Here is a 26,082-nt window from a genome sequence, read left to right as displayed (position 1 = left end):
AATAGAGTTTATGGTCATATATTACTGACAATTTTCCTGGGTTTGTTAATTGCCTTTCCCATATTGAACTTTTGTCTGCATGCCATTCTGCTACATCAGATTCACTGTGGAATCTAGAGGGCATTCCACAAGCTCTGGAATGTCTTGGACAGGTAGGTAGCAGATTGTTAATATTTGGTATATCTGTCAATATCTGACATGGTATTGATGGAAAACCTGGTAAACAGGCTGTTTGTGGACAGGAGGACAACATCGATACCATGTTTACAAACATATCATAAGGAGGAAGGAATCCAGTAATATCCTGTACCTTAACTGCAGACTTCTCCCTAGGGTGCAGCAGCCACTTTCTTTCCAATAGCCACTCTGATTTTTGTTTTGGTGGGTTTCTAATTGGCATTCCAGAAACTCGAGATTCCTTTGCACAACTAGGCAATAAATTCACCATAGTTTGGCCATCAAATAATGTTAGTCTCAGAACAGAAGGAAACCCAGGTATACTAGCATTTTTGGGGCAAGAGGATAATATTAAACTCATATTCTGAGCAGTGTTTGTATCAAAACACATAACTGCATTTAGAATCTCCACTTTCCTTTTGATAAATGGACACTCCCATTGTAAATTTTTATATGCAAACCATTCCTTACAACTGGACAAACAAAGTTTTTTTGAAGGAAAACCAGGAATTTCACTATATCTGGGGCATGACGGCATTATACTAACTATACTGGGTTCTAGCTGTGGGGCAGAGGGTAAGCCAAAAACCTTGGCTTTGTGAGGGCAGCTTACCAACATATCTACCATATCTTTAAGGTTTTTTGTGTCTTCTGGGAACCACTGAACAATGTAAATGTGTGTATTCTTGTATGGTCTTTTGTTAATTGCTTCTTTCAAGGCATGCCAATCTTTGTTTTCTGAATTGTTTTGATATCGAGATGGCATACCAGGTGTTTGGGTCTGTTCAGGACACATAGGTACAAAACTGACAATACTCTGTAACAGCTTCTGAGGCCCCATGGACATACCCATATGGCACGTTTTCATGGGACAAGTCGACAACATTGCTACTGAATTAAATATTTCCCTTTTGTCTAGAACAACACCTGGGGAAATATCCTGAATAAACATTTCATTCAAAGGCTTCTCCATCAAAGTATGCCTGGCTATATCCAAACCTTCATACCGAGCACTGACTGGCTCCGTAGAAGGTAAACCGATGGCTGTGGTTTTTATTTGGCAAGTAGTCAAAAAATCTGCCATGTTAGAGTCTTGTTTTTGCCCAAATGGCATGCTGCTTTCTTTTCGTGGGGCAAAGGGAAAACCAGGAAGGGTTGCTTTCCAAGAACAGGAGGGTAACATATTTATCATATGTTTTATATATTCATTATCCTCTTGTGACGTTTCCTGAACCAGAACAGGATTATTTCTTAATGGTCTATCTAAAATTGTTTCCCTCAGAATATTCCAGTTGTCATTATATGCCCCAGATCTTTGTCTAAATGGCAATCCTGCAATCACTGTCTGTTCAGGGCATGTAGGGAGAAGACTGGCCATACTTGGAGTGTCTGAAGCCTTTTGCAATTGTGTAGAAGGAAACCCCAAAATGTTGCTACTTCTGGGACATGTGTTTAAAATGTGAGCCATATTTAGCTCACAATTTAAAGTAGGTGTGAATCCAGGAATACTGGAGGAGTCATTATGGGAACTAACATAATCTGAATACAGGAGTAATGTCAATCTGGATGACTTCTGAAACAATAAACTCCTATCAACTGACCAAGCGATAACTTGTGACTGATGCAAAGATGACATGCCAGGAATCCTGGAATATTTTGGGCAACTTGATAGCAACTTGATGATATTTGGCACTATCACTGTTCCTTCAATCTGAAGTTCAGGCTGTGAAGTAGATGGTAAAAAAGAAATCTCTCTTGGACGCAATGGACTGAGTTCCACATTAGACATGTACACACACGTTTCTTCTGTACAGACTGAAGAGTTTGGCAGCACAAGTTCCTGTGTAATGCTCTTATCTTTTTCACACAGTGGTCTCTTAGCCATAGACAAAGGCATATTTTCAATTCTTCCTTCCTCCATATAATGTTCTGTGTCTGAACCAACAATGCATATTGTGGAACTTGCAATAGATTCTTCTCTTTGTTTTGATAAATTGTTTGTTGTCATAAAAGGACAGTCCAAACTTGAAGTGACTTTGTCCAAGGCAGTGTTGTTGCACATGATTTTCTTATCCATAATGGGTATTTGAACAGCAGAGCTGATTTTAAGAGTGTCTCTTTGTGTTTTCTCCCACTGTGAGTTTGTTCCAGTGGGCTGCTTTTGAGACTGAGCTTCTGGTGTTTTGTTTACCACTACTTGAGAAAAAGCTGAATTGGTGTCACTGAAACAAGATGAAATGGAGGCAGCCGTGCTTTCTTTTCTGAAGGAGTAGAGTATACCAAAGACTGATGTCAGAACAAAGAGATTGAAGCACTTTGGAAAACTGTTAAAATACCTCAACTGAACCTACTGGTCTTCAATCATCATTTACTTTTACATTCTAACTGTTAACTTGGAGTAACTGACATGCCACACTTACCCTAAATCCATAGTTACAGCATCTTTTTTATGGGCCACTCCTATGTTTCCTATTGGTTTTGTGTCAGAAGTTGCAATTTGAGCCACGTGTAATAGGGGACCCGGGGGTGATGTGGAAGTAGGTTGGGAGTTTGCAGGAGAAAGTGGTATATGCTGAACAGGCTCTGGTTGGATTACTGGATTCCCTAACTGAATGGACATCTTGGACAAGTGAGTTCTTGGTTTAACCAGAAGCTCCTTGACTGTAGATGTTGGATCATAAAAACCAGGGATTTGCTTAGACGCAGAAGTGTAGGGGGGAAGTGCTGACTGCACCTTGAAGGATGTCCTTGTTGGCCTTGGTTCTGTCTGATCCATCTGTGTTTTTGGCATCTCAAAATACTTTAACTCTGAGGCTAAGGCCACCTTGTGGCTAAGGGGCAGAAGTGAGGCCATGCTCTCAGTTCTGAGGAACAAACAAATGTAGATCAGATTTATAACATTACGATGCAAGGAAAGTCTCCAGTGCAGTAATGCACATCCATCCACATCCAGGCCATATTCACAAAATTCCACTGAACAGCACACAAGCAAATGAGTGATCTGACACGGAGCTACAAAAATTGTATACGGCAAATACATACTAAGTTGCTTCAGATCTCACAATAACAAGCATTTTGTGATAAATCAGAACAACAGATCTTGCCAGGCTACAGTAACATTTTAAAGTAATATCCTGAAACAACACTACAAGATTAGGTACTTGTAACAGTTGCTAAGATGTTCAGTGTAAACAAAAACATGTTTTAGGCAAAGGATATTTCATGCACAGCCAAACAAAGCAGTGTGATTAATTTTTCTGCAGTGCTGAAGCACAGCCAGAAGATTATAGGTAGTAGAAGCTGCTCAACATAGGGTATCAAGGTCTTGTTTCACAAGATTTTACAGTAAAAATAAAAGCATTTTTAATTATTTGCCTTATCTAAATGGCATTTTATGCTGGAAGATATATACATTTGAATTACAAAGACTTTTGAAAAGATGTGCATTTTAAAATTTATGTTGACATTTTTGACAATTCAGACTGGACAAACCTGTTAAGTTCTTCCCTTGAGAGCAACAGATTTACCCATTTTTGTCAACAGAGTTCTGTATTTAACTGTTTTAACATTTCTTCCATGTAGGGGAGTTTGTTGGAAGATGTATTTCAAGTCAAAGCTGCTAATCCAAGCCTACACAGTTCATGGCAAATGCAAACTAATACATGCTACACACTACATTAGCTACATTGCTTACAAAGTGACATTTCCCAGCAGTAAAGGGTCTTAACCAACAACAAGATATTTATTGTTAAAGGTCTATCAAGTTTTTTTCAACTGCTAGAGGGAATAAAACAGACTTCAAAAATAACCTCAAGCCTTATTATCTTAAAGAGTTTTACAGGTAACAGTCAGCAGAAACCATAGCTACTGTATATGGGCATCTATTTGGAGTTTTTTCTTTTTGCAAAATGTCAAATGCACATCTGCTATTTCCAGTTCACTTTCTTTTGAAAATGAGATGTGGCTCTTTTCACCACTCATTTACTCTACCATCTTACACTGGCTTACACTGGGATGGTGAAATATAGTAAGTTATTACCATATGAGCATATGAACTCAAGGTAGCTGTTCATGCTTACTAAATATCCATTTATACAATCTAGCAAACCAAAGCAATAATCTGGAAACTTCACAAAGTTGCAGAGTGGGGTTACTAGCAACCATGTCACGGTGCAGGGAGTCATTTGACTCAGTGATCATATCAAACACATTGCTTTGGCTGAATTCACATCACTTACTGCCTGCTCAAGCTCACAAATTCAAAAGTCTTCTTCTCAGCGAAAAATCAGGTTTGCCCTGAGTATTGCAGGGTTAGGGTTTAAGTATAAATCCTTCCCAGTATAAAGTATTATGTTGTGTATTCCGGTACTGACTAAGGCCCTAGAACTGTACGAGCCACCATTTTAATAGAGTTAAAGAGCCCGTTGCATTCTCATTTCCAGCTATTTAGTGTTTAATCTTGGGTACCTTTAGATTAGCTTTGTGCCCATCATAACGCCAAATAGTTTATAATTATTTCAGAATGCTAAAATCCAAGAGCCTCTTCTTAAAAACAAGAGGATAGTTCATGAACATGCACAACTCCTGCTGCTAGTGTTGTGTCAAAATCTGTTTCCCCATCGAGATGTGTTTCCCTAACCTGAATCCTAACATTATCCTAACCACAACCACCGACAACACCTCAAATCCTACCTGACATGTTCGAGCCAGAATATGAAACGACAAACCACAACAGAATTAATTCATTTAAATTTCTCCTCCATAGAGGTAAACAATGGTATATGTACTGATGAAAAGAGATGTGTAACACTCTAAACAAAGCAGGTAATTGAGAAATCCCATATTCTAAATGGCATAATGCAGACATAGTAACTTCTCCAGCCTTAAAACAGTTCTCTACAGAAACAAGGCATTAACAGACCACCGAGTAGTGGAAACATCACTCCCTTTCACATAGCTCAGAGGTCGGTAAATCCAACCGGTGGTCACTGCATCTTCCCCCACACGAACACATACAGTTCCAAAGTAGTGAAATAAATTCCAACAGGTAGTGTAGCACTGACAATAACATCATGGATCATTAGAATCCTCTCTTTAACCATAAACACATCACATGGAGCAGACACACTGGCCTCAAGCAGTCAAAACAAACAGGTACCATGCTCCAGGGGAATCCAGCATTGATGAGCTGATCATTCACCACTCCAGGGGGCTTCACAGCGAGTCCCTTTACAGGAACATTCCCAGACATGCAGTAACCTCAGGCCCTGTATTTTTCTCCACATCCTCTGGTCACAGTGCAGCAGCAGGAGGGAAAATATATCCACAAAACCGCATGCATTCAAAAAATTTCTACTTTTACAATGATGGATGTCAGCCCCCACATGAACGTGCAAGATTATGACCATTCAAGCAAATCCTTAAACTATCAAGTAATCTTTATATTGTTAGAAAAAAAGTCTTGTGATTGAGAGTTTGCGACACATGTATAAACCAAGCTGCATATGCATAGAAGTACTAGAACATAGGTACACCTCACCTTTTTGAACTTTAGGTCACATCTAAGATGATAATTCACCGTTGTAACATGGTAGATAACTCAGAAAACAAGGAAAAACATGCCATGGGCTCTTTAATAACTTTTGTTAGTGTACAGTTTAACAACATGGTGGCTGTGGCTCAGGATACGGGTTTTTCACTAATTATAGGGTAAGTGGTTTGATCTGCCACTCCTTATGTCCCCATGTCCAAGTCAGACCAGTACCTTGCATGATCGCCTGACACTTGTGTGTGAGTTATGGTGAATGAGAGGCAAACAGAATGTGCTTAAGACAAAGGTTCTATAGAAATGTAACTATTTAACTACATAAACATTTGTTTAGATAGAAAAATTATAATCAGCCTTTAGTTGCAAATAGTTGTCAAATGTAACTATGAAAAAGACAAAAATATTTTTTACAAAGATCACATTGATGCCAAAACATCATATTCACTGTGCAATCAGTTTGTTGCCATGTATGATTTGTTGATATGTATGATTAGCAGTAACATACATGCAGTGCAATTATTATTGTTTGATAAAAAATAACACTGTTAAAGGAAAAATCTACCCCCTAATGCTCTAACACTGTTAATTATACAGCAGCAATGTGGTTTGCATTTCTAAGCATATTTTGTTGTCCTGTTCCACTCTATATTTTTCCCAAGTGCAACTGGAGAGTTGTCACCTTGGTACAGGAGAAGCCAAGAAAAATCTCAATTCTCAGAAAAATGGTATCACACACACAGAAAAAAGCTCCAATGGCCATTAGTCTTTAAAGTCTCTGAAGTAAGAAAGACTTGACCGTGCATCCACATGATCGCTACTCTGTTTGCACCACTCCACTAGCATTTAGAAAAACCATCTCCCAGTGCAGCGGTGTGGCTCACTGGTGTGTTTTTAATAGTTTTTGGACAACAGTGGAGGTCTACAGCATAGATGAATAAGCTAAACCAGGTTCTAGATTCACAGACATTATGGTGAATACCCACATTTCACTGGTGGTTTTAGTCTTAGTAAGGAATCTGCAGAAAATAACAAAAACATAAAATATCACAGGCCTTATCTTTTAAAGTATAGTAAAACAAAATTAAACGCTCCCATTTTCACATGGGGTGTTTAAAGTAAATGAGACCAACTGAGAAAAATTATTTGGAGCTAAAACAATAGATTATAACATTTAATCACAAAACAACTCTAGAGGCCAGCGGTGTGTCACCCTCTCTGCTCTTAGTTGGTTTGGATCTGATTCACCTAAAGTAGAATAAATAAATCTATGCTTATACAAAACAATTTTTCTACCCCCTTCAAACCTTTCACAGCGAATAGACTATTGACTCATGACAGCTCCATCCACTGACAAAAGTATCCTCAGATGTTATGAGAAATTACTACTTTCAAAGTCACAAGTAAACATTCATAGGTTTACAACTTATTCAATACATTCAATCCACCACCAACCGATGGCATCTACAATCCCTGTGTTGGAGAATCTGAGGGTGGATTATTCCTTTACATCCATTCTGACCATGCCAAACACTTAAAAACACCAAACCCAATAAACAGCGGCCTTTTATATTTACTCACCCTGGTGTTGCCTTAACAACCTTAATTCCAAAATGCTCTTCTTTTTTCTGCTGTGAAGCCGTGGAAAGTTCTGACTTCTGGCTTGTAGGGGCACTGGGATCAGAGGCTGAACATTATAATGTAAGTTAGCCATGTGATCATTGTACATAGGTGTCATTTATTCTAATTCAATAAAATGTTTGTTCATACTCACTTGTAGGTGCTGTATCCTCTTCACTCAGTGTGCTCAACTGTCTTTTAAATTCTAAAGGGAAAGAAAAGCATTGAAAGCATGTTTACATGCATCCACATCAACACAGCATGTACAGTGTATATTTTTACCACTGTGGAGTGTTTAGCTGCTTTAATGACAACAACCAGCAGGGGGAGTGTTTATACAAGTGTTTGTACACTGGATGAATTTGGTAGCTCATTTTGATGCCGAATCTAATGATGGAGGAATACCATGGATTTTGTTCCTTTTAGGTTCTCTACCTGCATCTTGGTCACTGGAGGAGACTATGGCAGTTTGGGATATATTTGCCTGAGGAGGAGGAGGAGGCCCAGAGAGCACAAGAACAGAAGAAGAACTTAGAGGAGAAGGTGAGGGGTTCTCTGCTGAAGGAGTAAAGTGGGATCTCCAGGAAGAAACAAACCCAGAACCTCCCTGAGGTTTTTGCTCCAAAGACTCACCAATGGGCAGAGAGGATGAAACTGACAGGGAGGAAACATAACAAAGTGGAGAGGTGGTGGGAAGAAGAGAAAGAAGGGAAGGGTAGAGGAGAGAGGGCAAAGAGAGGGATATCAGTAACCCCAACCTGCAGCAGTCACTTAGCTCTGTGTGTAAGTAATGAAGAACAAGGGCAAAGATAGGGTGGATAAGGATGAAGCACGGATGAAGCAAAAAAAAAAAAAAAAAAACGATACAGGAAGTGGTAAAGCACAAGGCTAAACAAACATAGAGAGAGAAAAGTGCCTGTTTTCCTAATCATAAATTGCCAATTTTCATTTCTTGTGGACAAACAAAAGTGGATCAGTGACAAACCAACAAATACTATACATAAGGCTAACGTTAAATAATTTTCTTAAGCTCCTTTCAGATCTAGAATATGTAACTGTTTCATGTAGCTGTTCAGATTTATGGCTTTGTCATTAAGGCAAAGATGTTCATTATATTAATATGCTCGCAGCTTTATTCTGATATGACAAAACCCTTACAACCCTTAACCAACAATGTGTTATAAGTTCATCGCTAAATGTTTCAGCCTTTCTTACCCTCTCAGCTATAAGCGCAGTGGTTCCTACTGAAAATCAAAACATTTGCATAGTTTCATTAAAAAATATTCTCATTAATTTGAGACAGAGACACGGGCACAGCAGGGAGGTTCATGCTGATCAGTAAAGGAGGATGTTAGGCCTGACTGGGGTTAAAGGTAGAGCAGCTTTACATGGCATTTCTATTCTCTGCTTTTTCTGCTGCACTTCAGCCTGTTCTTGATCATGGGTACAAATATGCAGAAACTTAGAAGAGAAGGTGGGTTGTGCAAGAGGGGCCTGAGATTTGGGAGGCCTCCATTCACTCTGCCAGGAAGCTGTAAAAAAGGAGAGAAAGAAAAAGCATGGGAGGATAAAGGAAAAAACACAAGGAAACAGGAGTATGAAATGAAGGACGTAAACTAGGCTCTGACAGGACACTGCCTACACTATATCTCTGTCCCTGTACCTGTCTCAGGGTCAGAGGGCAGACTGGTGGGTCTGATGAGGGTGGAGCATGGCTGCCCCACAGCGGTGTGGTGGGCACTGGGCTGTCTGGGAGCAGGAGGTGGAGGGAGAGTATGAAACAAGGAGCTGTGAGGAGCTGAGGAGGAGGAGACAGAAGTAAAAGAAGGAAAACTAGGTGCATTCCAGGCACTGGGAGGGGCTGAAGGAGGAAGATGCAAACAGTGATAAAAAAGAAAAAAATGGCAAAACAACATACTAAGTCTAATGCAGCACCTGACATGTTGATGCAAAGAAAAAGCATGCAAGCACAGCTGGAACTAATTAAAAATAATTCCACAACTTGGCCAAACAACAACAAATAAGTAAATGCCTGTTGTCTGGTTGATATCCTCTCTGTATGCTGTACTATTTATGACAGGCCAAAGTCAGTTTCCTTCAGAAAGAAAAAAGCACGACATCATTTCATCTTAGCTTTTCAGACAGGTAGTTAACTAACTAGCTTGACTAACTGTGATCAGGAGTTTATATATCTTTTACATTGAATGTAAACATAGCATTAGTCTAAAAGCAAATACAGACAATGCAGTATTAGATGCACTGCATTTTGTACTATGAGCTCTTCCAGTGAGTGAGAAACCAATCACACTTTTACACTTGTAGTACCTGTTTGTGAGGTTTCAGAGAAAACAGGAGGATGAAGAGATGGGTCAGGGGGTGAAAGGGGTGGAGAAGAGGTTGAGGTGGCTTTATGTGGGGTAAAAGTAAAGAAAGCGGTGGCCTCCATGCCTTCAGCTGGAGAGGCGTCACCATGGAAGCTATGGGGCCTTCGAGGAGCTGAAATCGGCACTAAGAACAAATTGTATGTACAGAAAGAAGAGGAGAGGGGAGAATAGTGAGTGAAACCTTTCCAAAGTTTTCCTCTAAAACCACAAAGTCCTGTTGGTACAGTAAGTATATTTTGAACTTCGGACAGAGACCGGCTGGCTGTTTTCTCCTGCTTACAGCCTTTTATGCTAAACTAGGCTAAAAACGTCCTCTGGACTCCAGCTCTGTACTTAACACACAGACATGAGAATAACAGCCATTTTCTCACCTCACTCTCAGAAAGACAGCCAAAGGTCCTGTCCCCAAAAGGCTGAGCTATTCCTTATACAATACAGGATACTGGCTCAAAATATTAGCCACCAGCAATTTCATTTCACAAGCTGCTAAACATGGACGGTCATTTTGTCATGGGACAGGAAAAAGAAATGAACAATTCATTATTTGAGAGTAACAGCTGAATAAAATATACTTAATTCAAACTATATGTGTGAACAGCTTTTACAGATTTAAAAAAGTAGTAGAGTAGTTATTCACTTCCACTACTACAAAGCACTAATTATTTCATCATCCTTATTGTTCAGTAAGTTTTCTTAGCTGTCACATCAGTGCAGTATTAAGATTGTAGTATGACTCAGCCAGCTGAAACAACCCACATTTCAGTGAGCTGAGAGGACATTTTTAATCATGGACTTGAAACTGGTGTAACAGGTTGGAATCATTTTTAAATGCATCTACTACATCTGGTAACCATACAGAGTGGCATGAATAAAACAATTCTTGGCTTAAAAACTGCAAATAATCTGAGCCAAAACAGGCAAGTGGTGTGGCCACACAGGATGGGGAACATCTTTTGACCAATACCTGATCCGGCACTGGGCTGGAAGATTTTAGGAAGGACAGGAGGGTGAGCACGTGTAAAGGCTGGCAATGTGTAGGCATAGGGAAGGGGCCGAGCCTGCTGCATAGTGCTTGGTGGTTGAGTGTTGGTTCGCAATAAAGTGGATGGAAGAGAGGGGCGTGGGGGTTCAGGCAGAGGAGGACGAGATGGAGCTGAGATGGCGGAGGAAATGCCAGAGGATGTTTTCCAATCCATCTCTGAGGTTACTGAGTGAAAAATAAAAGATGAGATGAATGTGGAGACAGGGGAGAAGGGGAGAGAGATTAAATGAGGAAATGAAAGAATAGAGAAACAGACAGAAGTGAAGATACAAGCAGTAAAATATAGAATAGAGGTGTGGAGATGGAAAGTGGGAAATGTGAGCCATGGGAATGAGGTTCTGCAAAAATACATAATGAAAATGCAAGTGAGGAGAGTAGAGAAGAGGAAGTGAAAAAGGGAATGAGATGACAGTGTAATTTTAAACGGACTAAAAAAATACCCAGATTAGTGTTCAAAACAATAAAACTACACTGTAACTGTTAGAACAACTAACAATATAACTGCATGGAGACTTTAACACAAAAAAAATCAGTTTTGTTACTTTGATGTATTTAAAACAATTCTGGGAAACTTTGGCAAATATGAATAATGCAGTTTCAAATTAATGAATGCTAAAGATAGAACATTGTGAAAAGGAGTGGGGGTTGGGAAATCAGGACCAATTAGGACCACTACGGTCCAGTCAGGACTGTGGAGGACTAAACTGGGGAGCAGAAAGTTACCTGAGGGGCCTGATTCAAACACAGGCCTCCAAGCCAGGTCATGAACTCTTGTGGAAGAAGGGGCGGATGCTGCTACAAAAAGAAAAAGGAACAGCGGACAGTAAAGGTTAAGTGAAAAGAGAAGTGGGTTTTAAACAAGAAACAAAAGAGGAAGCAGTAGTTTAAGAAACAGCGGAAAGACAAACAAAAAGCTAAGAAGGGATAGTCTTGCCTACACTAACTCCTGACAGCTCACACAGAGTAGAGACGTACAAAGCAGGCTAAAGACCTCACTTACATGGCAGGGGTGTGGAATCTTTTCCAAAATTAATACCTTGTAGCATGTAAGTTACAAATTGCAGCACATACATTACACATTTGCCTCAACTCACTGCAGCCAATGGCTCTCATTGGTTACAGGACCAGATGAACCCTCTAGGGGGCATTAGATGTTATAAGCTTCTGGTTTCCACCTCTCTCTGTGCACAGTATATGTATTGATTAGTAAGCGATAACCTGATTAAGCACTGTATAAACTTAAATAATAATGGCTTTAAAACTAGATTTTAATAAGACAGATCCTCAAGATTAGGTAATACTGCGGACATTACCATAAGCCCCTCTGTTATTTCAGTTCATATTTTCAGTGGTAGAGTATCAAAGTATTACAAAACAAATATGCAATTAATCAAATTCCGATAAACTAATTGCAAAACAGTAAAGTTGGCCCACTGAGGCTCTGGGGCTCCAGGCAGTTGCCCACATTGCCCACTAAAGGTGTGATACCCATAAGATATGCAATATCTGCCAGTGTTTGCTTTCAAATAAAACCACATATTGTGTTTTTGTCCCAGGCTGTCATTGTGTGTAATCACCATAGGGATGTTTAGGTGCTTCCCCACTCTTACCATTAACATGTATAGCTTGTCCAGTCCCAAAGCTGGTCTTCCGTTCCTCGCTAATTTCATCATCACTGTCATTAAAATCATCCAGATTTCCAATGTCGCTCTGTTTCATACTCATTAGACTGGCCAAACTCTGCATGTCCTCATCTCTGTGGAGAGAAGGTTAAACAATTGTCTTAAAACACTGTATGTACAAAAACATCCAAGCCCAAAAGTATCAGCATTAGTTTTCAAAACCCATATTGGCTTTCAACTACTGATTTAAGATCTGGGATACAACTATACGGCTTTGAGGAATGAGTGTTTTCATTCATCTTACTGATATGCTGCTGAGTTCATGACTTACGTAGCCTTGCCCTCTTTGAGAAAAATACAAGATATGTTGAGTTTCAATGTGGCTTCCACCACTTTGACAGACAGCGGTTTGAGCTTCAGTGTTACATCATACTGGGCCGGCGTGACACTGGCATACTTCTTCATATTGATATCAGCTGATGCCAACACCTTCCTGTGGCCTTTTGTCTCCTAATACATAAACACAATGGAAAAGGACGTCAAAGCTGATCCAGGTAGACTTCCTACTTCCATGAGTTTTTCAATTTAAAGTCAACTAAATAAATGAAATTAAACCACAACAAAGTATAACAGAAATAGCACTCACATTTTCAATGACAAAAGTCCAATCTTTGTCTTCAAACTCCTCTGCAGTAGGTTCCTGTCGACAGACAAATAATTGCTTGATGCTTGAGCCATGCCAATTCCCATCCAAATTAAGAACAAAGTTATACATTGCATCTAATCCAAATAATTTATCAGCTGCAACTATGCAGAAACATGATGTCTTACCTTATAGAGTGTGACAGTAATGCCTAAGCTCTCTGGAACCTGCCAAACCACCAGTCCTCTGTAGGGGTTCTTGATCCCTGGCTGCCAGCTGTGGAGCTGACAGAACAGACAACAGAAACAAAGGGCCTAGTGTCAGAATTCTCAGAAGAGTTTCCCATGGACTGTTTGTTCTTTAGTCTCTAGAAAGCACTACATACAGGACTAAAGAAAATACATCCTCTTGGAGCCATCAAATTTAGAACACACTGTATTTCATAGCATTTTAGGCATTTCTACTGCAGCAGCCCTGTATGGACAATTGGCTGTTGTGGGTTTTTCTTAATAAATCTCATTCTTCTTTGCATTATTACCTTTGTGTTGTGGCGTCTGTTTCTCCTGATCCACACCACTCTCAGTTTGTCTGGTTGCCTGAAATCACAGAACAAAGAACATTGTACAGTTTCTGTCAAGCCAATCTGCCACCATCACTACCTACTATATTTCAAACAAAAGCGCAACGTACACTCTGTTTCAAACTATTTACACACACACACCCAGGCACATATGCTAACAGGTTTCGGTAAGAATGTTGTCGTTTCATATTCAAAAAACTGTCTGGGATCACATCTACGTAATAAAAACTTCATAATTTACTCTTTGAGCAGGAAAATTGAGATTTTTGCATTATCACTGTTGCTGAGTGATAGCAAAAAATCACTGTACACTCCATCATGGAAGCTACTTCTAATGGCACTATGAAGTGTATACATTTCACATGCTAATGTTAGCATGCTAACGCGCTTTAAAATGACAATGCTAACATGCTAAGGTTTAAAAAGGCTTACCATGGGGTGTATCTTAGTGTAGTGGATGGTTTAGTGGTAACATGCGCTACTTAAAGTGTATTCAAAATGTATTCAGACTCCTGTACTTTTTGCACATTTTATTGTGTTATGGTTTCCATGTACACCATGTACACATGCACAGTTTACTGTCTGCTTCTCCATAACCCACTTAGTAATAAAATAAACAGGGAAGCATGTTTGAGTAAACAAAAAGAACTAAAAAAGTAATTAGGTTTAGGGTAGGGTTGAGGTTAGGCATTTACAGTGGTGTGAAAAAGTGTTTGCCCCCTTACTGATTTCTTATCTTTTTGCATGTTTGTCACACTGTAATGTTTCAGATCGTCAAACAAATTTATATATTAGTCAAAGATAACACAAGTAAACACATCATGCAGTTTTTAAATGAAGGTTTTTATTATTAAGGGAAAACAAAATCCAAAACTATAGATCCCTGTGTGAACAAGTGTTTGCCCCCCTGTCAAAACACTGGTTTATCGCACCTGAGTTCAATTTCTCTTGCCACACCTGTTCGCAATCAAGAAATCACTTAAATAGGACCTGCCTGACAAAGTGAAGTAGACCAAAAGATCCTCAAAAGCTAGACATCATGCCGAGATCCAAAGAAATTCAAAAACAAATGAGAAAGAGAATAATGGAGCTCTATCAGTCCGGAAAAGGTTATAAAGCCATTTCTAAAGCTTGGGGACTGCAGCACAGCAGAATTCATGGTTCCATTTATCACAGCAAGTCTTCCAGGGCCTGAAGCAGCAAAACAGCCCCAGACCATCACACTACCACCACCATATTTTACTGTTGGTATGATGTTCTTTTTCTGAAATGCGGTGTTACTTTTACGCCACACATAATGGGACACACACCTTCCAAAAAGTTCAACTTTTGTCTCGTCTGTCCACAGAGTATTATCCCAAAAGTCTTGGGGATCATCAAGATGTTTTCTGGCAAAACTGAGACGAGCCTTTATGTTCTTTTTGCTCAGCAGTGGTTTTCGTCTTGGAACTCTGCCATGCAAACCATTTTTGCCCAGTCTCTTTCTTATGGTGGAGTCATGAACACTCACCTTAACTGAGGCAAGTGAGGCCTGCAGTTCTTTGGATGTTGTTGTGGGGTCTTTTGTGACCTCTTGGATGAGTTGTCGCTGTGCTCTTGGGGTAATTTTGGTCGGCCGGCCACTCCTGGGAAGGTTCTCCACTGTTCCATGTTTTCGCCATTTGTGGATAATGGCTCTCACTGTGGTTCGCTGCAGTCCCAAAGCTTTAGAAATGGCTTTATAACCTTTTTCGGACTGATAGAGCTCCATTATTCTCTTTCTCATTTGTTTTTGAATTTCTTTGGATCTTGGCATGATGTCTAGCTTTTGAGGATCTTTTGGTCTACTTCACTTTGTCAGGCAGGTCCTATTTAAGTGATTTCTTGATTGCGAACAGGTGTGGCAGTAATCAGGCCTGGGTGTGGCTAGAGAAATTGAACTCAGGTGCGATAAACCAGTGTTTTGACAGGGGGGCAAACACTTGTTCACACAGGGCTATATAGTTTTGGATTTTGTTTTCCCTTAATAATAAAAACCTTCATTTAAAAACTGCATGATGTGTTTACTTGTGTTATCTTTGACTAATATATAAATTTGTTTGACGATCTGAAACATTACAGTGTGACAAACATGAAAAAAGATAAGAAATCAGTAAGGGGGCAAACACTTTTTCACACCACTGTAGTTCTAAAGGTTAAGGTTAGGGTTAGCGGCTAGGGAATGCATTACGTCAATGAGTGTCCTCACAAAGATGGAAGTACAAGTAGGTGTGTGTGAGAGAGAGCGAGAGAGAGAGGGGGAAAAGGTGCATTTACATTACTGCAGAAAAACTGTTTTTGTACATAACTCTTCATTATTGTGTATGTAGTGCCTGTGACAGGTCTGCACAGGCAGCAAGCAAATATGTTGAACTTTGACCCCAGTTGCACTGACCTTTGTGACCACAACCAATCACTGCTGACCACTGCATGAAAAGTTGAAACACTTATTAACCTACGTCTGTTTCTGAATTTCCTAAACTGTACAAGTTACCCTCATAGCAGGACCTGACAAAGACCGACAGCCTATTCAATTGGGGAGATATCAGCATGTAGGTGCGGCTACCCTGACTGTTAAGAAACACTGTTTGAGTGTCTGAAACGTTCTGATCTTCTGGTACCAACATTAGGTTGGTAGTTAAGCTAGTGACATTTAGTACAGCGCCCCTGAGTTTGGGAGGGTAAAAACTGTGCCAACAAACATGGAGGTTACTTGTACAAACAAATCAGCAAAGTCTCATGGCCAAACTTACTTGTCCAAAATGGAAAATGTAGGGCTATTAAAAATTTCAGACCAACTTTGAAGGAAATTAATTTGCCACCTCACTTTGTAACCCTATGGCACTGGTGTTTCACTGTCCTTTTTTTTTGTTTTATTGCCTCTAGGGGTGGTACAACGGTGCGGTGGTTAGCACTGGCTCATCACAGCAGGTTCTGGTTCTGGGTTCGAGCACCAGCCGACCCAATGCCTTTATGTGCAGAGTTTGCATGTTCTCCCTGTGCCTGCGTGGATTATCTCCGGGTACTCCGGCTTCCTCCCACAGTCCAAAGACATACAGCTTAGGTTGACTGGCGACTCTAAATTGCCCATAGAAGTGAGTTTGCGTGGTTGTTTGTCTACATGACAGACTGGCGACTTGTCCAGGGTGGACCCGGTCTCTCGCCCAGTGTCAGCTGGGATTGGCTCCAGCCCCCCATGACCCTATTCAGGAAAAAGCGGTATAAATAATGGATGGATGGATAATTGTTTTGCCTGGAACTTGGCCAGTTTTAAGTTGTTGGAGAAACAGTTCAAGAAAATAAACAGATGGTCGCTTATTCCATTACATGCATAACATTAACTTAGTGCACTTGAGATCAGAACCCGCAAATAATCAGAAAGACAGTCTCTGGTTCACTGACAACTCAGGAACACAGCCTCTGATTTGGCTGACAGACACAACCCAATGCATTATGGTAGATAGCAAACACCAATAGTTGTTTTCAACATGGAAAAATTGACACATTATCACATATATGTTTTACTTGCCCGATCGGGCAACCGCATGAAGCATTCCACTTGCAGGAACAGTTTACTTGCCCCGGGCAAACAGGGAAGCATTAATGTTGAGCCCTGAAGGGGGTGCTTAAAGTTCAAACTTGCTGAACTACGACATGGTGCTGACATTGTGCACAGCCAATCACTGTTGACTACTGTTTGACTGAATGAAAACTACCTACCTACTGTACCTACTGCCTAACTTACTTGTGTTTCATTGTTTTGATTAGTGGTTAGGAAGAAACACTAAATACTGCAAAAGTGTCTGCAAAAATTATTAGAACATGGGAGCATGAGAACACTGACAAAGGCCCTTGTCTATGAATGTAAAATCCTCTAATAACTAAGCAGAAGCACATACAGTCAAGATTACAGGTGTGTAACAGCATGGGAATGCTGAACATAGCATTCACAGCAAACACAGTTTGGAAATTCATAAAACATTCCCAAAGACAAAGTTGCTCTTCCAGTTCTTGGAACCTTGTAGTTCTTGCATGAAGAAGCAGGTTGCATGCACTGCAGTGAGTCTCCTAAAATCTTGGTCACAAACTCTGTGTCAGACTCGACAGTACTACTCAGCAGATTGTGATGAATTTCTGCTGATGTGAATAGAGAAAATACAACATATATGCAAGAAGACATTTCATCAACTCATGTCCACTGGTACCATGCTCATGTTTCAAAACAAGCTTTGGCTGTAGTGGTTTTTACCTCATTGAAAAAAGGGAAGTTACCACATATCTGTAAATGAGTGCAACAGGACCCTATTAAATCAAGAGACGCAGCACGTGTAGCAACAAGGAGACAGTACCCTTCCTTACATTAATACATGAATCAGACAGATGGTTTTCCATTATTTGAGCTTTGATTGGCCCTTTTATAATGAACTTGTCATCTCGAGTCCTATTGTCCTACAATGGTTTCATGGCATTGGCTCCACCAACTGTTTTATCTCCATGAACCGACTCTTAACATTTACAAATGTTACAAATGCGCATGAATTCACATTGTCTTTTACAGATTATTGGAAAGTTGTCTGTGTGTCCAGGCCTCCTTATGTGGCATGGCTGTCCAAACCAACAAGGTGACCGGTGAGAAAGTTTGAAAGACAGAGAGGAGTGAGGGTAAGAGTGAAGGAGAGAGAGAGAACAGAAATAGACGCCTACCATGCTGAACTTCAGAGGCTTAACAGCAACCCTACACCTGCTACACTATTTATCATAGACGTGTTTCAGTGCTACGGCAACAGGCTGACCTACAAGTGTACAATAGTGCTTTTAGCTCCTGCGGTCAGTATACGTCCAGGTTCTCCAGACAGTGTTACACGTAGCACGCTCTCGTCAGCCCTGGTGAAGGGTTTGTTTTCATTAGCTGTTTGAGCTTCACCATATGAGGAAATCCTGAATGCTGTGAGGGAAGTCGTTGATCATACAACTTCTAAATAGTTTTCCCAGACTGTCTAAACTTCCTGATATTCTCCTGATACTCTGTATGTAAGTGGCATCTCAGTTCAGGAAGACAGCCCATCTAGTTGATCCACATTGTACACATTCTTGTTATAAACTACTGAAACCACAAGTATACTGTCTGTCAGAGATGGGATGGAGCTCAGTACATTTATTCAAGTATTACTTGTCAGTTCAATTTTGAGGTATCTGTTCATTACCTGAGTCTTTTTGCTTTGTGCAGACTCATACTTTGATTTCCCTATATTTTATATTTTACCACATTATGTCTACTTGATAACTTACTAGTTTTTTTTATCAGATCAATAAAACAAAATACAGTCTAATCATAAGACTTCATTATTATTATTTTTTATTCTCAACAGGTAATTTGAACTTTACTGTAAGTATACACTCACCAGCCACTTTATTATACGTACACTTGTACAATTGTATGCAATTCAGTGTAACACTTCTGCCTTAACATCTGTGTTTATGAAGCTCAGAATGTTTCAGTTTTTTTGTGAAATCATCATAAATGTATAAATTCAATGATATGTTTATTAGTGAGGTCATACAGTAGTTAAAGGTGGTGCTGGACCACATTATATTCAGAGGTGTTCCTAATATTTTGACCCTCTCATGTAGCTGGGAAGGACAAAAATAAAGAGACAATTAAAATCCAATCATATGATACAAATTAATGTGCAATGTTCCATTCTGCACAGTAAGTCCTTTAAGTATATTCTGATGCTCATACTTTTGTACTTTTACTTATGTAACATTTTGAATGCAAGACTTTTACTTATAATAGTGTTTTACACTGTGGTATTGTTACTTTTACTTAAGTAAATAATCTGAGTACTGTTGTCTGTGATGTCACCCATAAGTCACCCATGAGTTAAGGTGCTGGACTTCAAACCCCTATAAACTCAGGTTTGTTTTAAGAACTGGACAAGACTCCAGGAGGTCACTGTGCCTGCCTTTTGTCCACCAAGAAACAGCTAAGGGGCTAGCATGCTCTGTCACAACTGTCAGAGCTTCAGAAACTCCCTCCCCGCACATTGCTTCTACGTTTGATTGAGGGCATTGCATCCAAGTATCTCTGAAACCAACTGGAATTGACCATCTCTGTGAAGGCCTCTGTGGCCTTTTGGATCAACTATAAACACTTCTGATTTCTGTCATACAGTGTCTTTTCTAGTATAACCTGGACCTTTTGGATCAACTATAAACACTTCTGATTTCTGTCATACAGTGTCTTTTCTAGTATAACCTGGACCTTTTGGATCAACTATAAACACTTCTGATTTCTGTCATACAGTGTCTTTTCTAGTATAACCTGGACCTTTTGGATCAACTATAAACACTTCTGATTTCTGTTATACAGTGTCTTTTCTAGTATAACCTGGACCTTTTGGATCAACTATAAACACTTCTGATTTCTGTCATACAGTGTCTTTTCTAGTATAACCTGGACCTTTTGGATCAACTATAAACACTTCTGATTTCTGTCATACAGTGTCTTTTCTAGTATAACCTGGACCTTTTGGATCAACTATAAACACTTCTGATTTCTGTCATACAGTGTCTTTTCTAGTATAACCTGGACCTTTTGGATCAACTATAAACACTTCTGATTTCTGTCATACAGTGTCTTTTCTAGTATAACCTGGACCTTTTGGATCAACTATAAACACTTCTGATTTCTGTCATACAGTGTCTTTTCTAGTATAACCTGGACCTTTTGGATCAACTATAAACACTTCTGATTTCTGTCATACAGTGTCTTTTCTAGTATAACCTGGACCTTTTGGATCAACTATAAACACTTCTGATTTCTGTCATACAGTGTCTTTTCTAGTATAACCTGGACCTTTTGGATCAACTATAAACACTTCTGATTTCTGTCATACAGTGTCTTTTCTAGTATAACCTGGACCTTTTGGATCAACTATAAACACTTCTGATTTCTGTCATACAGTGTCTTTTCTAGTATAACCTGGACCTTTTGGATCAACTATAAACACTTCTGATTTCTGTCATACAGTGTCTTTTCTAGTATAACCTGGACCTTTTGGATCAACTATAAACACTTCTGATTTCTGTCATACAGTGTCTTTTCTAGTATAACCTGGACCTTTTGGATCAACTATAAACACTTCTGATTTCTGTCATACAGTGTCTTTTCTAGTATAACCTGGACCTTTTGGATCAACTATAAACACTTCTGATTTCTGTCATACAGTGTCTTTTCTAGTATAACCTGGACCTTTTGGATCAACTATAAACACTTCTGATTTCTGTCATACAGTGTCTTTTCTAGTATAACCTGGACCTTTTGGATCAACTATAAACACTTCTGCGGAGGAGCTGGAGGAAGTGTCTGGAGAGAGGGAAGTCTGGGCATCTTTGCTTAGACTGCTGCCCCCGTGACCCGGTCCCGGATAAGCGGAGGAAAATGGATGGATAGATGGAACCTGGACCTTACCACGCCTAGCTTCCCCAAAAACCACTGTCAAACTATCCCCTGAACAAACATACCAAATTTTAAGAAGTGGTCTTTAGGGGTTATACTAGGTGTAACTTCACTCTTCACACAGTATCTGTGATCAGGCTAGATGTTACCACTGAGCCTCCTGAGCTTTCAAAGCATCACGTCATGTCATATAATAGACAGGGCGCATTTGAAGTTATTATATTTGCTGGAAACTATTCAACAATTATTCGAAGACTATAGAACAAATGTCACACTGTAGAGAGGATCTCCCAGTATCAGACACATGTTGATACTGATCAGTGCACTCAAAGGAACATAGGCCACTATACAAGCCAGGCCTGGACAAGTGGAAACACATGCACCGTGAGTAATGATAATGGAATTAATAAAACTCCTGCAGTGCCAAAACTGAAGCAGTCAGACCAACAGCTCAAACAGTGCTCCACTATATAGCAGGGTGGATGGAGTGGGGTGGTGGTTCTGCTCTGTACCCTCAATAAGCATAGGGACAGTTTCTTATGGACCCCTGTGTTTTCCACAGATTTAACGCAACTATATTTACTTACTATTTGAAAATTATGCATATTTTTTTTCCTGAACACTGAAAAAATACTTTAGATTAGGTCTCAATATTGAGCACAAAATGTGACCTTAGCACCAAGATTAAAAAATAATTAGGCTAATTACTGAAATTTGGCATCTTCCTCTTACGACACATGCACCCTTGTTGTACCTTTTTGTTTGTTTTGGTTTGAGGTTTTGTGGGACACAATCCCCGCTACTGCAACAGCACACTAAAGGTCTTTGCTTGACAAAACTGGACAGAAGCCCCAAAACAACATGGCAGAAAGCCCAGTTCTTGCGGTGTCCAGGAACAGTACCGGGACCAGCTTAGCTTGTGTGGCTTGCTTCACATTACTGAAATGGCTCAACCGTGGCAAATGTCAAATACTTGAGCAATCACGCAGCAAAGCCCTTTGATAATAGTACGTACACCTCGAGGGAATGTGTTGAAAAATGAATTTACATTATATTCATTATCAACATCTTAAACTTTTCACTGTAAAAATAAGTTTAAATTGTTTTCTTTTGTCTAATGCAAAAATATTTTATTGGCTCCATTTATTAGTTGGCATAATTGCTATATAATAGACAACGAGGGGCAGTATTAGAGCCATTTTTGTATTAGTAATATAATTAAGTAATTAGGTACAGTCATGGCCAAAAACAGTGGCACCCCTGCATTTCTGTCAGATAACGCACCACTTCTCCCAGAAAATTGTTGCAATCACAAAGTCTTTGGTATTCTCCTGTTTATTTCTTTTGTTTGCATTAGAACAAAAAAGCTGAGAAAAAAGCCAAGTCTGATACATTCCACACAGAACTCACCTCAGACCCAGCAGCTGCCCCCCGCAATGATCACCTCCCTTCCCCCCAACCCTGCATCCCTGAAGATCTGTGAATCATCCCAGACATCCTCCACTCTAAACTGACCCAGCTCACTGTGCCTGCCCCTACCTGTCAGTGGATTACGAGCTTTCTGACAGACAGGAAGCAGCAGGTGAGGCTGGGGAAAACCACATCCTGTACCCGGACAATAAGCACAGGCGCCCCCCAGGAATGTGTGCTCTCCCTGCTGCTGTTCTCCCTCCACACAAGTGACTGCACCCCAGAGGACCCCTCTGTTAAACTCCTAAAGTTCGCAGATGACACAACAGTCATCAGTCTCATCTGAGATGGTGACGAGTCGGCCTACAGACGGGAGGTTGAACAGCTGATCCTGTGGTGTAGCCGCAACAACCTGGAGCTCAACATGCTCAAAACAGCAGAGATGACAGTGGACGTTAGGAAGAGTGCCCCACCCCCCACCAACCCACCATACTCAGCAGTAGAATTCTTCAAGTTCCTGGGCTCCACTGTCTCCCAGGACCTGAAGTGGACGTCCAACATCAGCACCATCACCAAGAAGGCACAGCAGAGGATGTACTGCAGCTCAGGGAGTTCGACCTGCCGAGTTCGACCTGCCCCAGGAGCTGCTGATACAGTTCTACAGAGGAATCATCGAGTCTGTTCTCTGCTCAGCAACCAAACAGGACAGGATCAGACTCCAGTGACAATCAGAGCTGCAGAAAGAACCTTCGCTGCCAGCCTGCCCTCCATAGAGGACCTGAACACCTCACAGGTCAGAGGAGGGCAGAGAAGATTTCTGCAGACCCCTCACACCCTGGACACAGACTATTCAAACTCCTCCCCTCTGGACGGTGCTACAGGTCACTGTGAGCCAAAACAACCAGATACAGAGACAGTTTCTTCCCCCAGGCCATCACACTGATGAACACTTAACCCATGACAGTATGACTGGACAATAATCCTCAGTGAAATACCTGTAAATATACTTGTATATATCCATCTGAAAAAAACTGCATTCAAACTGTGTATACACATTTCTGTAAGTACTTTATCTAGATTTTTTTTATTTTCCTAATGCACATTCCTTTTTCTTGTTTGGACATTCTTTTTCTTTTCCTGTGCTCCTGTCTTATCTTGTCTACTTGCTGCTTTATGGAAGAACATTGTACATACACATCAAAAGCCACTGTACCAGAGTCAAATTCCTTATGTGTCCAACACGCCTGGCCAATAAAGCTGATTCTGAAGTATATTAATATGTCAATTATTTTTTCAGCTAATTCTCTAGTCAATAAAATGTCATTAACATGGCCCAACAGAACCTTTTTTGCTCCTTGATCCACTCACTACCAGATCTGGAAATGCAGATTTTGGAGAAACTAGGCCCAGATGTCTCTGATTTTTTTTTTATTTCCTTTGGCTTGATCACCAGGTTACATCTAGCCTTAATTACCAAAAAGGGACAGTGGGCATCTGCTCAGTCTCTAGAGCCATAAAGGCCCCCAAAGCCCCAAATCCGCTGTGTATGCTTAGTTTGAATCATCTGTAGAGCTGTCATTGTTTCAGAATCCTGGCTGCAGCCCTGCTGGTGCTGATGATGTGGGTGATCAGCATCCCTTCACCTGACTCTAACTGTGCTTGTGGAGACCATCGCCCAGGCCCACAGCCACATACTTAGCATGACGAGTACCCTAGTTCACAGCATGTCATACAACACACTATAACTACTGTACACCACAGAGGCTCCGTTCCAGAAAAGCAGACGCGGAAGTAAAGGGAGTCTGCCACTCATAACGATGCCACGGCAAACAGCTGCGTACTTCACAACCTGAGAATCGTTTTAAACACAGCATGAGCAGGAGAGGCTGCCCACGTCCATTTCAAAAGCCTCGACCTTACAGACGCTTCTGGACGTTAGCCTCCTCCCCGCGCTGATTATCACGGCGAGTTGTAATAATGACGAGCGAACCAGGGGTTAACATTTACTGACAAGTACAGGTTGCTGGTTTGTATATTTGGTGTAAGCCATAGGTCTAAACGATCCCCAAAGGCCATGTTGTTCTATAGGATAACTATGACTTTGCAGAAAAAAAAAGTTATATTATTTCCTAATCGAGTTTGTTATCACTTTCTTTTCCTGTAACACATTAAGTCTGTCGGTCCTGGACACATTAGGATGCCATTACTGAAATAACCCGACATATAGGCTATCAGTATTATAATGATTACTTACCATTTATGTGTGCATTCTATCATCAGTTCTTGAAAAGAAGCCGCAAACTGGAACTTGGCCGCTTTCTTTCCGACCCGCTGGAGCCGCTTCCAAACCGAAGTCATGGTTAGGCTTGTCAAATAACCCTCTCCCAGACACGATAATGCGACATTAAAACGAAGGGCATATGTAACCCCGCTCCTGCGTCCCTTTACTGGGGAAACTCCACCTGATTCGTTGACCGGTCCTTATCGGGTCCTACTCCGCAGACAGGCTGCAAAACAAACACACGCCTCAACTCAGAGCTAGCGTCAAGCTAACTGGGAAAGCGGAAGACTGGAGACCAGGCCTTTCAAAATAAAACCTTTATTTAATTCTCTTAGTCGAAAAGCAGACCTGTGACAACAGACATTTGACCGAACATAGAGTTTTGATTTAATCCATTAAGTCACTATCAGTACATATTGATACAGGTAAAAAAATGACATTTAAATATGAGTTTAAAAATACTATGTTGAATTGAACTTTGTCTTATTAATGTGCAATAACATAGTGTAAAGCTGGTAATAGATTTAGAGACGTGGACAGAGTTGGACTTTTGGAATGAGTATGCAAGTATTATATTACAGTCTTACACACTGAACTGATAAATCAGAAACATCATTATTATATATTATATAAATTTGTACTGTCAGTACATCTTATTTCATCACAGCTTATTGTGGCCAACTTGACACACTTGTTATTAGGCAATATAATATACTATGCTTTTCAAGTCACACCTGCAGTGACTTCACTTTCTGTAAGATAATCTAATAATAATGGAGGTGTGTCCTTGCTAAAGTTACCAACGTATAAAGGCAAAACTGTCATTGTGAAATACATATATAGAAACAATACACCAGCCTAACAGCCTAATACCATAGAGGTAAAATACTGCAGTGCTCAGTGGGGTTACTTATCTGAAAGTCAAAGCTGTTTAAGCCTTAAACAAATATTACAATGTTTTCCCATCAGGGCTAGATTATTACTAGGTGCAGGCATAATTGGCTTTTATGTACTGTGATAAATAACAGAAGCAGACATTTTCTTCCTGCTTGAATCTGACTTCTGCAAATGACATAACAAAATGAATAGTAAATGGTCTTATAATGGATTTCTATGCAATGAAGCACACTCAAAGCTCTTTACAATACTTCCTAATTACCCACTAGCACACATTGTGTGATACAATGGAATGGCCACCAGGAGCAACCTGGGGTTTGCTGACTTGCCCAAATACACTTTGAGTGTCCTTGGGACCAACAAGGACACTCAAGGAGATTACCTGCTCTAACTCCTATAGC

General features: G+C 40.3%; 1 protein-coding gene across 5 annotated transcripts in view; it reads right to left on the bottom strand.

Annotated features, from left to right (window-relative positions):
• ehbp1l1a (EH domain binding protein 1-like 1a) overlaps positions 1-25,035 on the bottom strand; it is a 44,565-nt gene extending 19,530 nt beyond the window's left edge. For 4 of the 5 annotated variants that reach the window (XM_020594908.1, XM_020594909.1, XM_020594911.1 and 1 more), the window contains exons 1-9: positions 24,758-25,035; positions 13,572-13,629; positions 13,222-13,317; positions 13,037-13,090; positions 12,722-12,900; positions 12,379-12,524; positions 7,778-7,996; positions 7,497-7,547; positions 7,304-7,409 (exon numbers count right to left, since the gene is read on the bottom strand). In XM_020594908.1, the coding sequence (XP_020450564.1) occupies positions 7,304-7,409; positions 7,497-7,547; positions 7,778-7,996; positions 12,379-12,524; positions 12,722-12,900; positions 13,037-13,090; positions 13,222-13,317; positions 13,572-13,629; positions 24,758-24,861 (1,013 nt within the window). In that variant the 5' untranslated portion in view covers positions 24,862-25,035. The remainder of the gene's footprint in view (positions 1-7,303; positions 7,410-7,496; positions 7,548-7,777; positions 7,997-12,378; positions 12,525-12,721; positions 12,901-13,036; positions 13,091-13,221; positions 13,318-13,571; positions 13,630-24,757) is intronic. The other variant, XM_020594910.1, reaches the window with a different exon arrangement.
• Positions 25,036-26,082: the final 1,047 nt, after the last annotated feature.

Source organism: Monopterus albus, unplaced genomic scaffold (genome assembly GCF_001952655.1).
Source record: "Monopterus albus unplaced genomic scaffold, M_albus_1.0 scaffold25.1, whole genome shotgun sequence".
Classification (NCBI taxonomy): Eukaryota; Metazoa; Chordata; class Actinopteri; order Synbranchiformes; family Synbranchidae; genus Monopterus; species Monopterus albus.
This window is presented reverse-complemented; position numbering and strand designations above follow the sequence as displayed.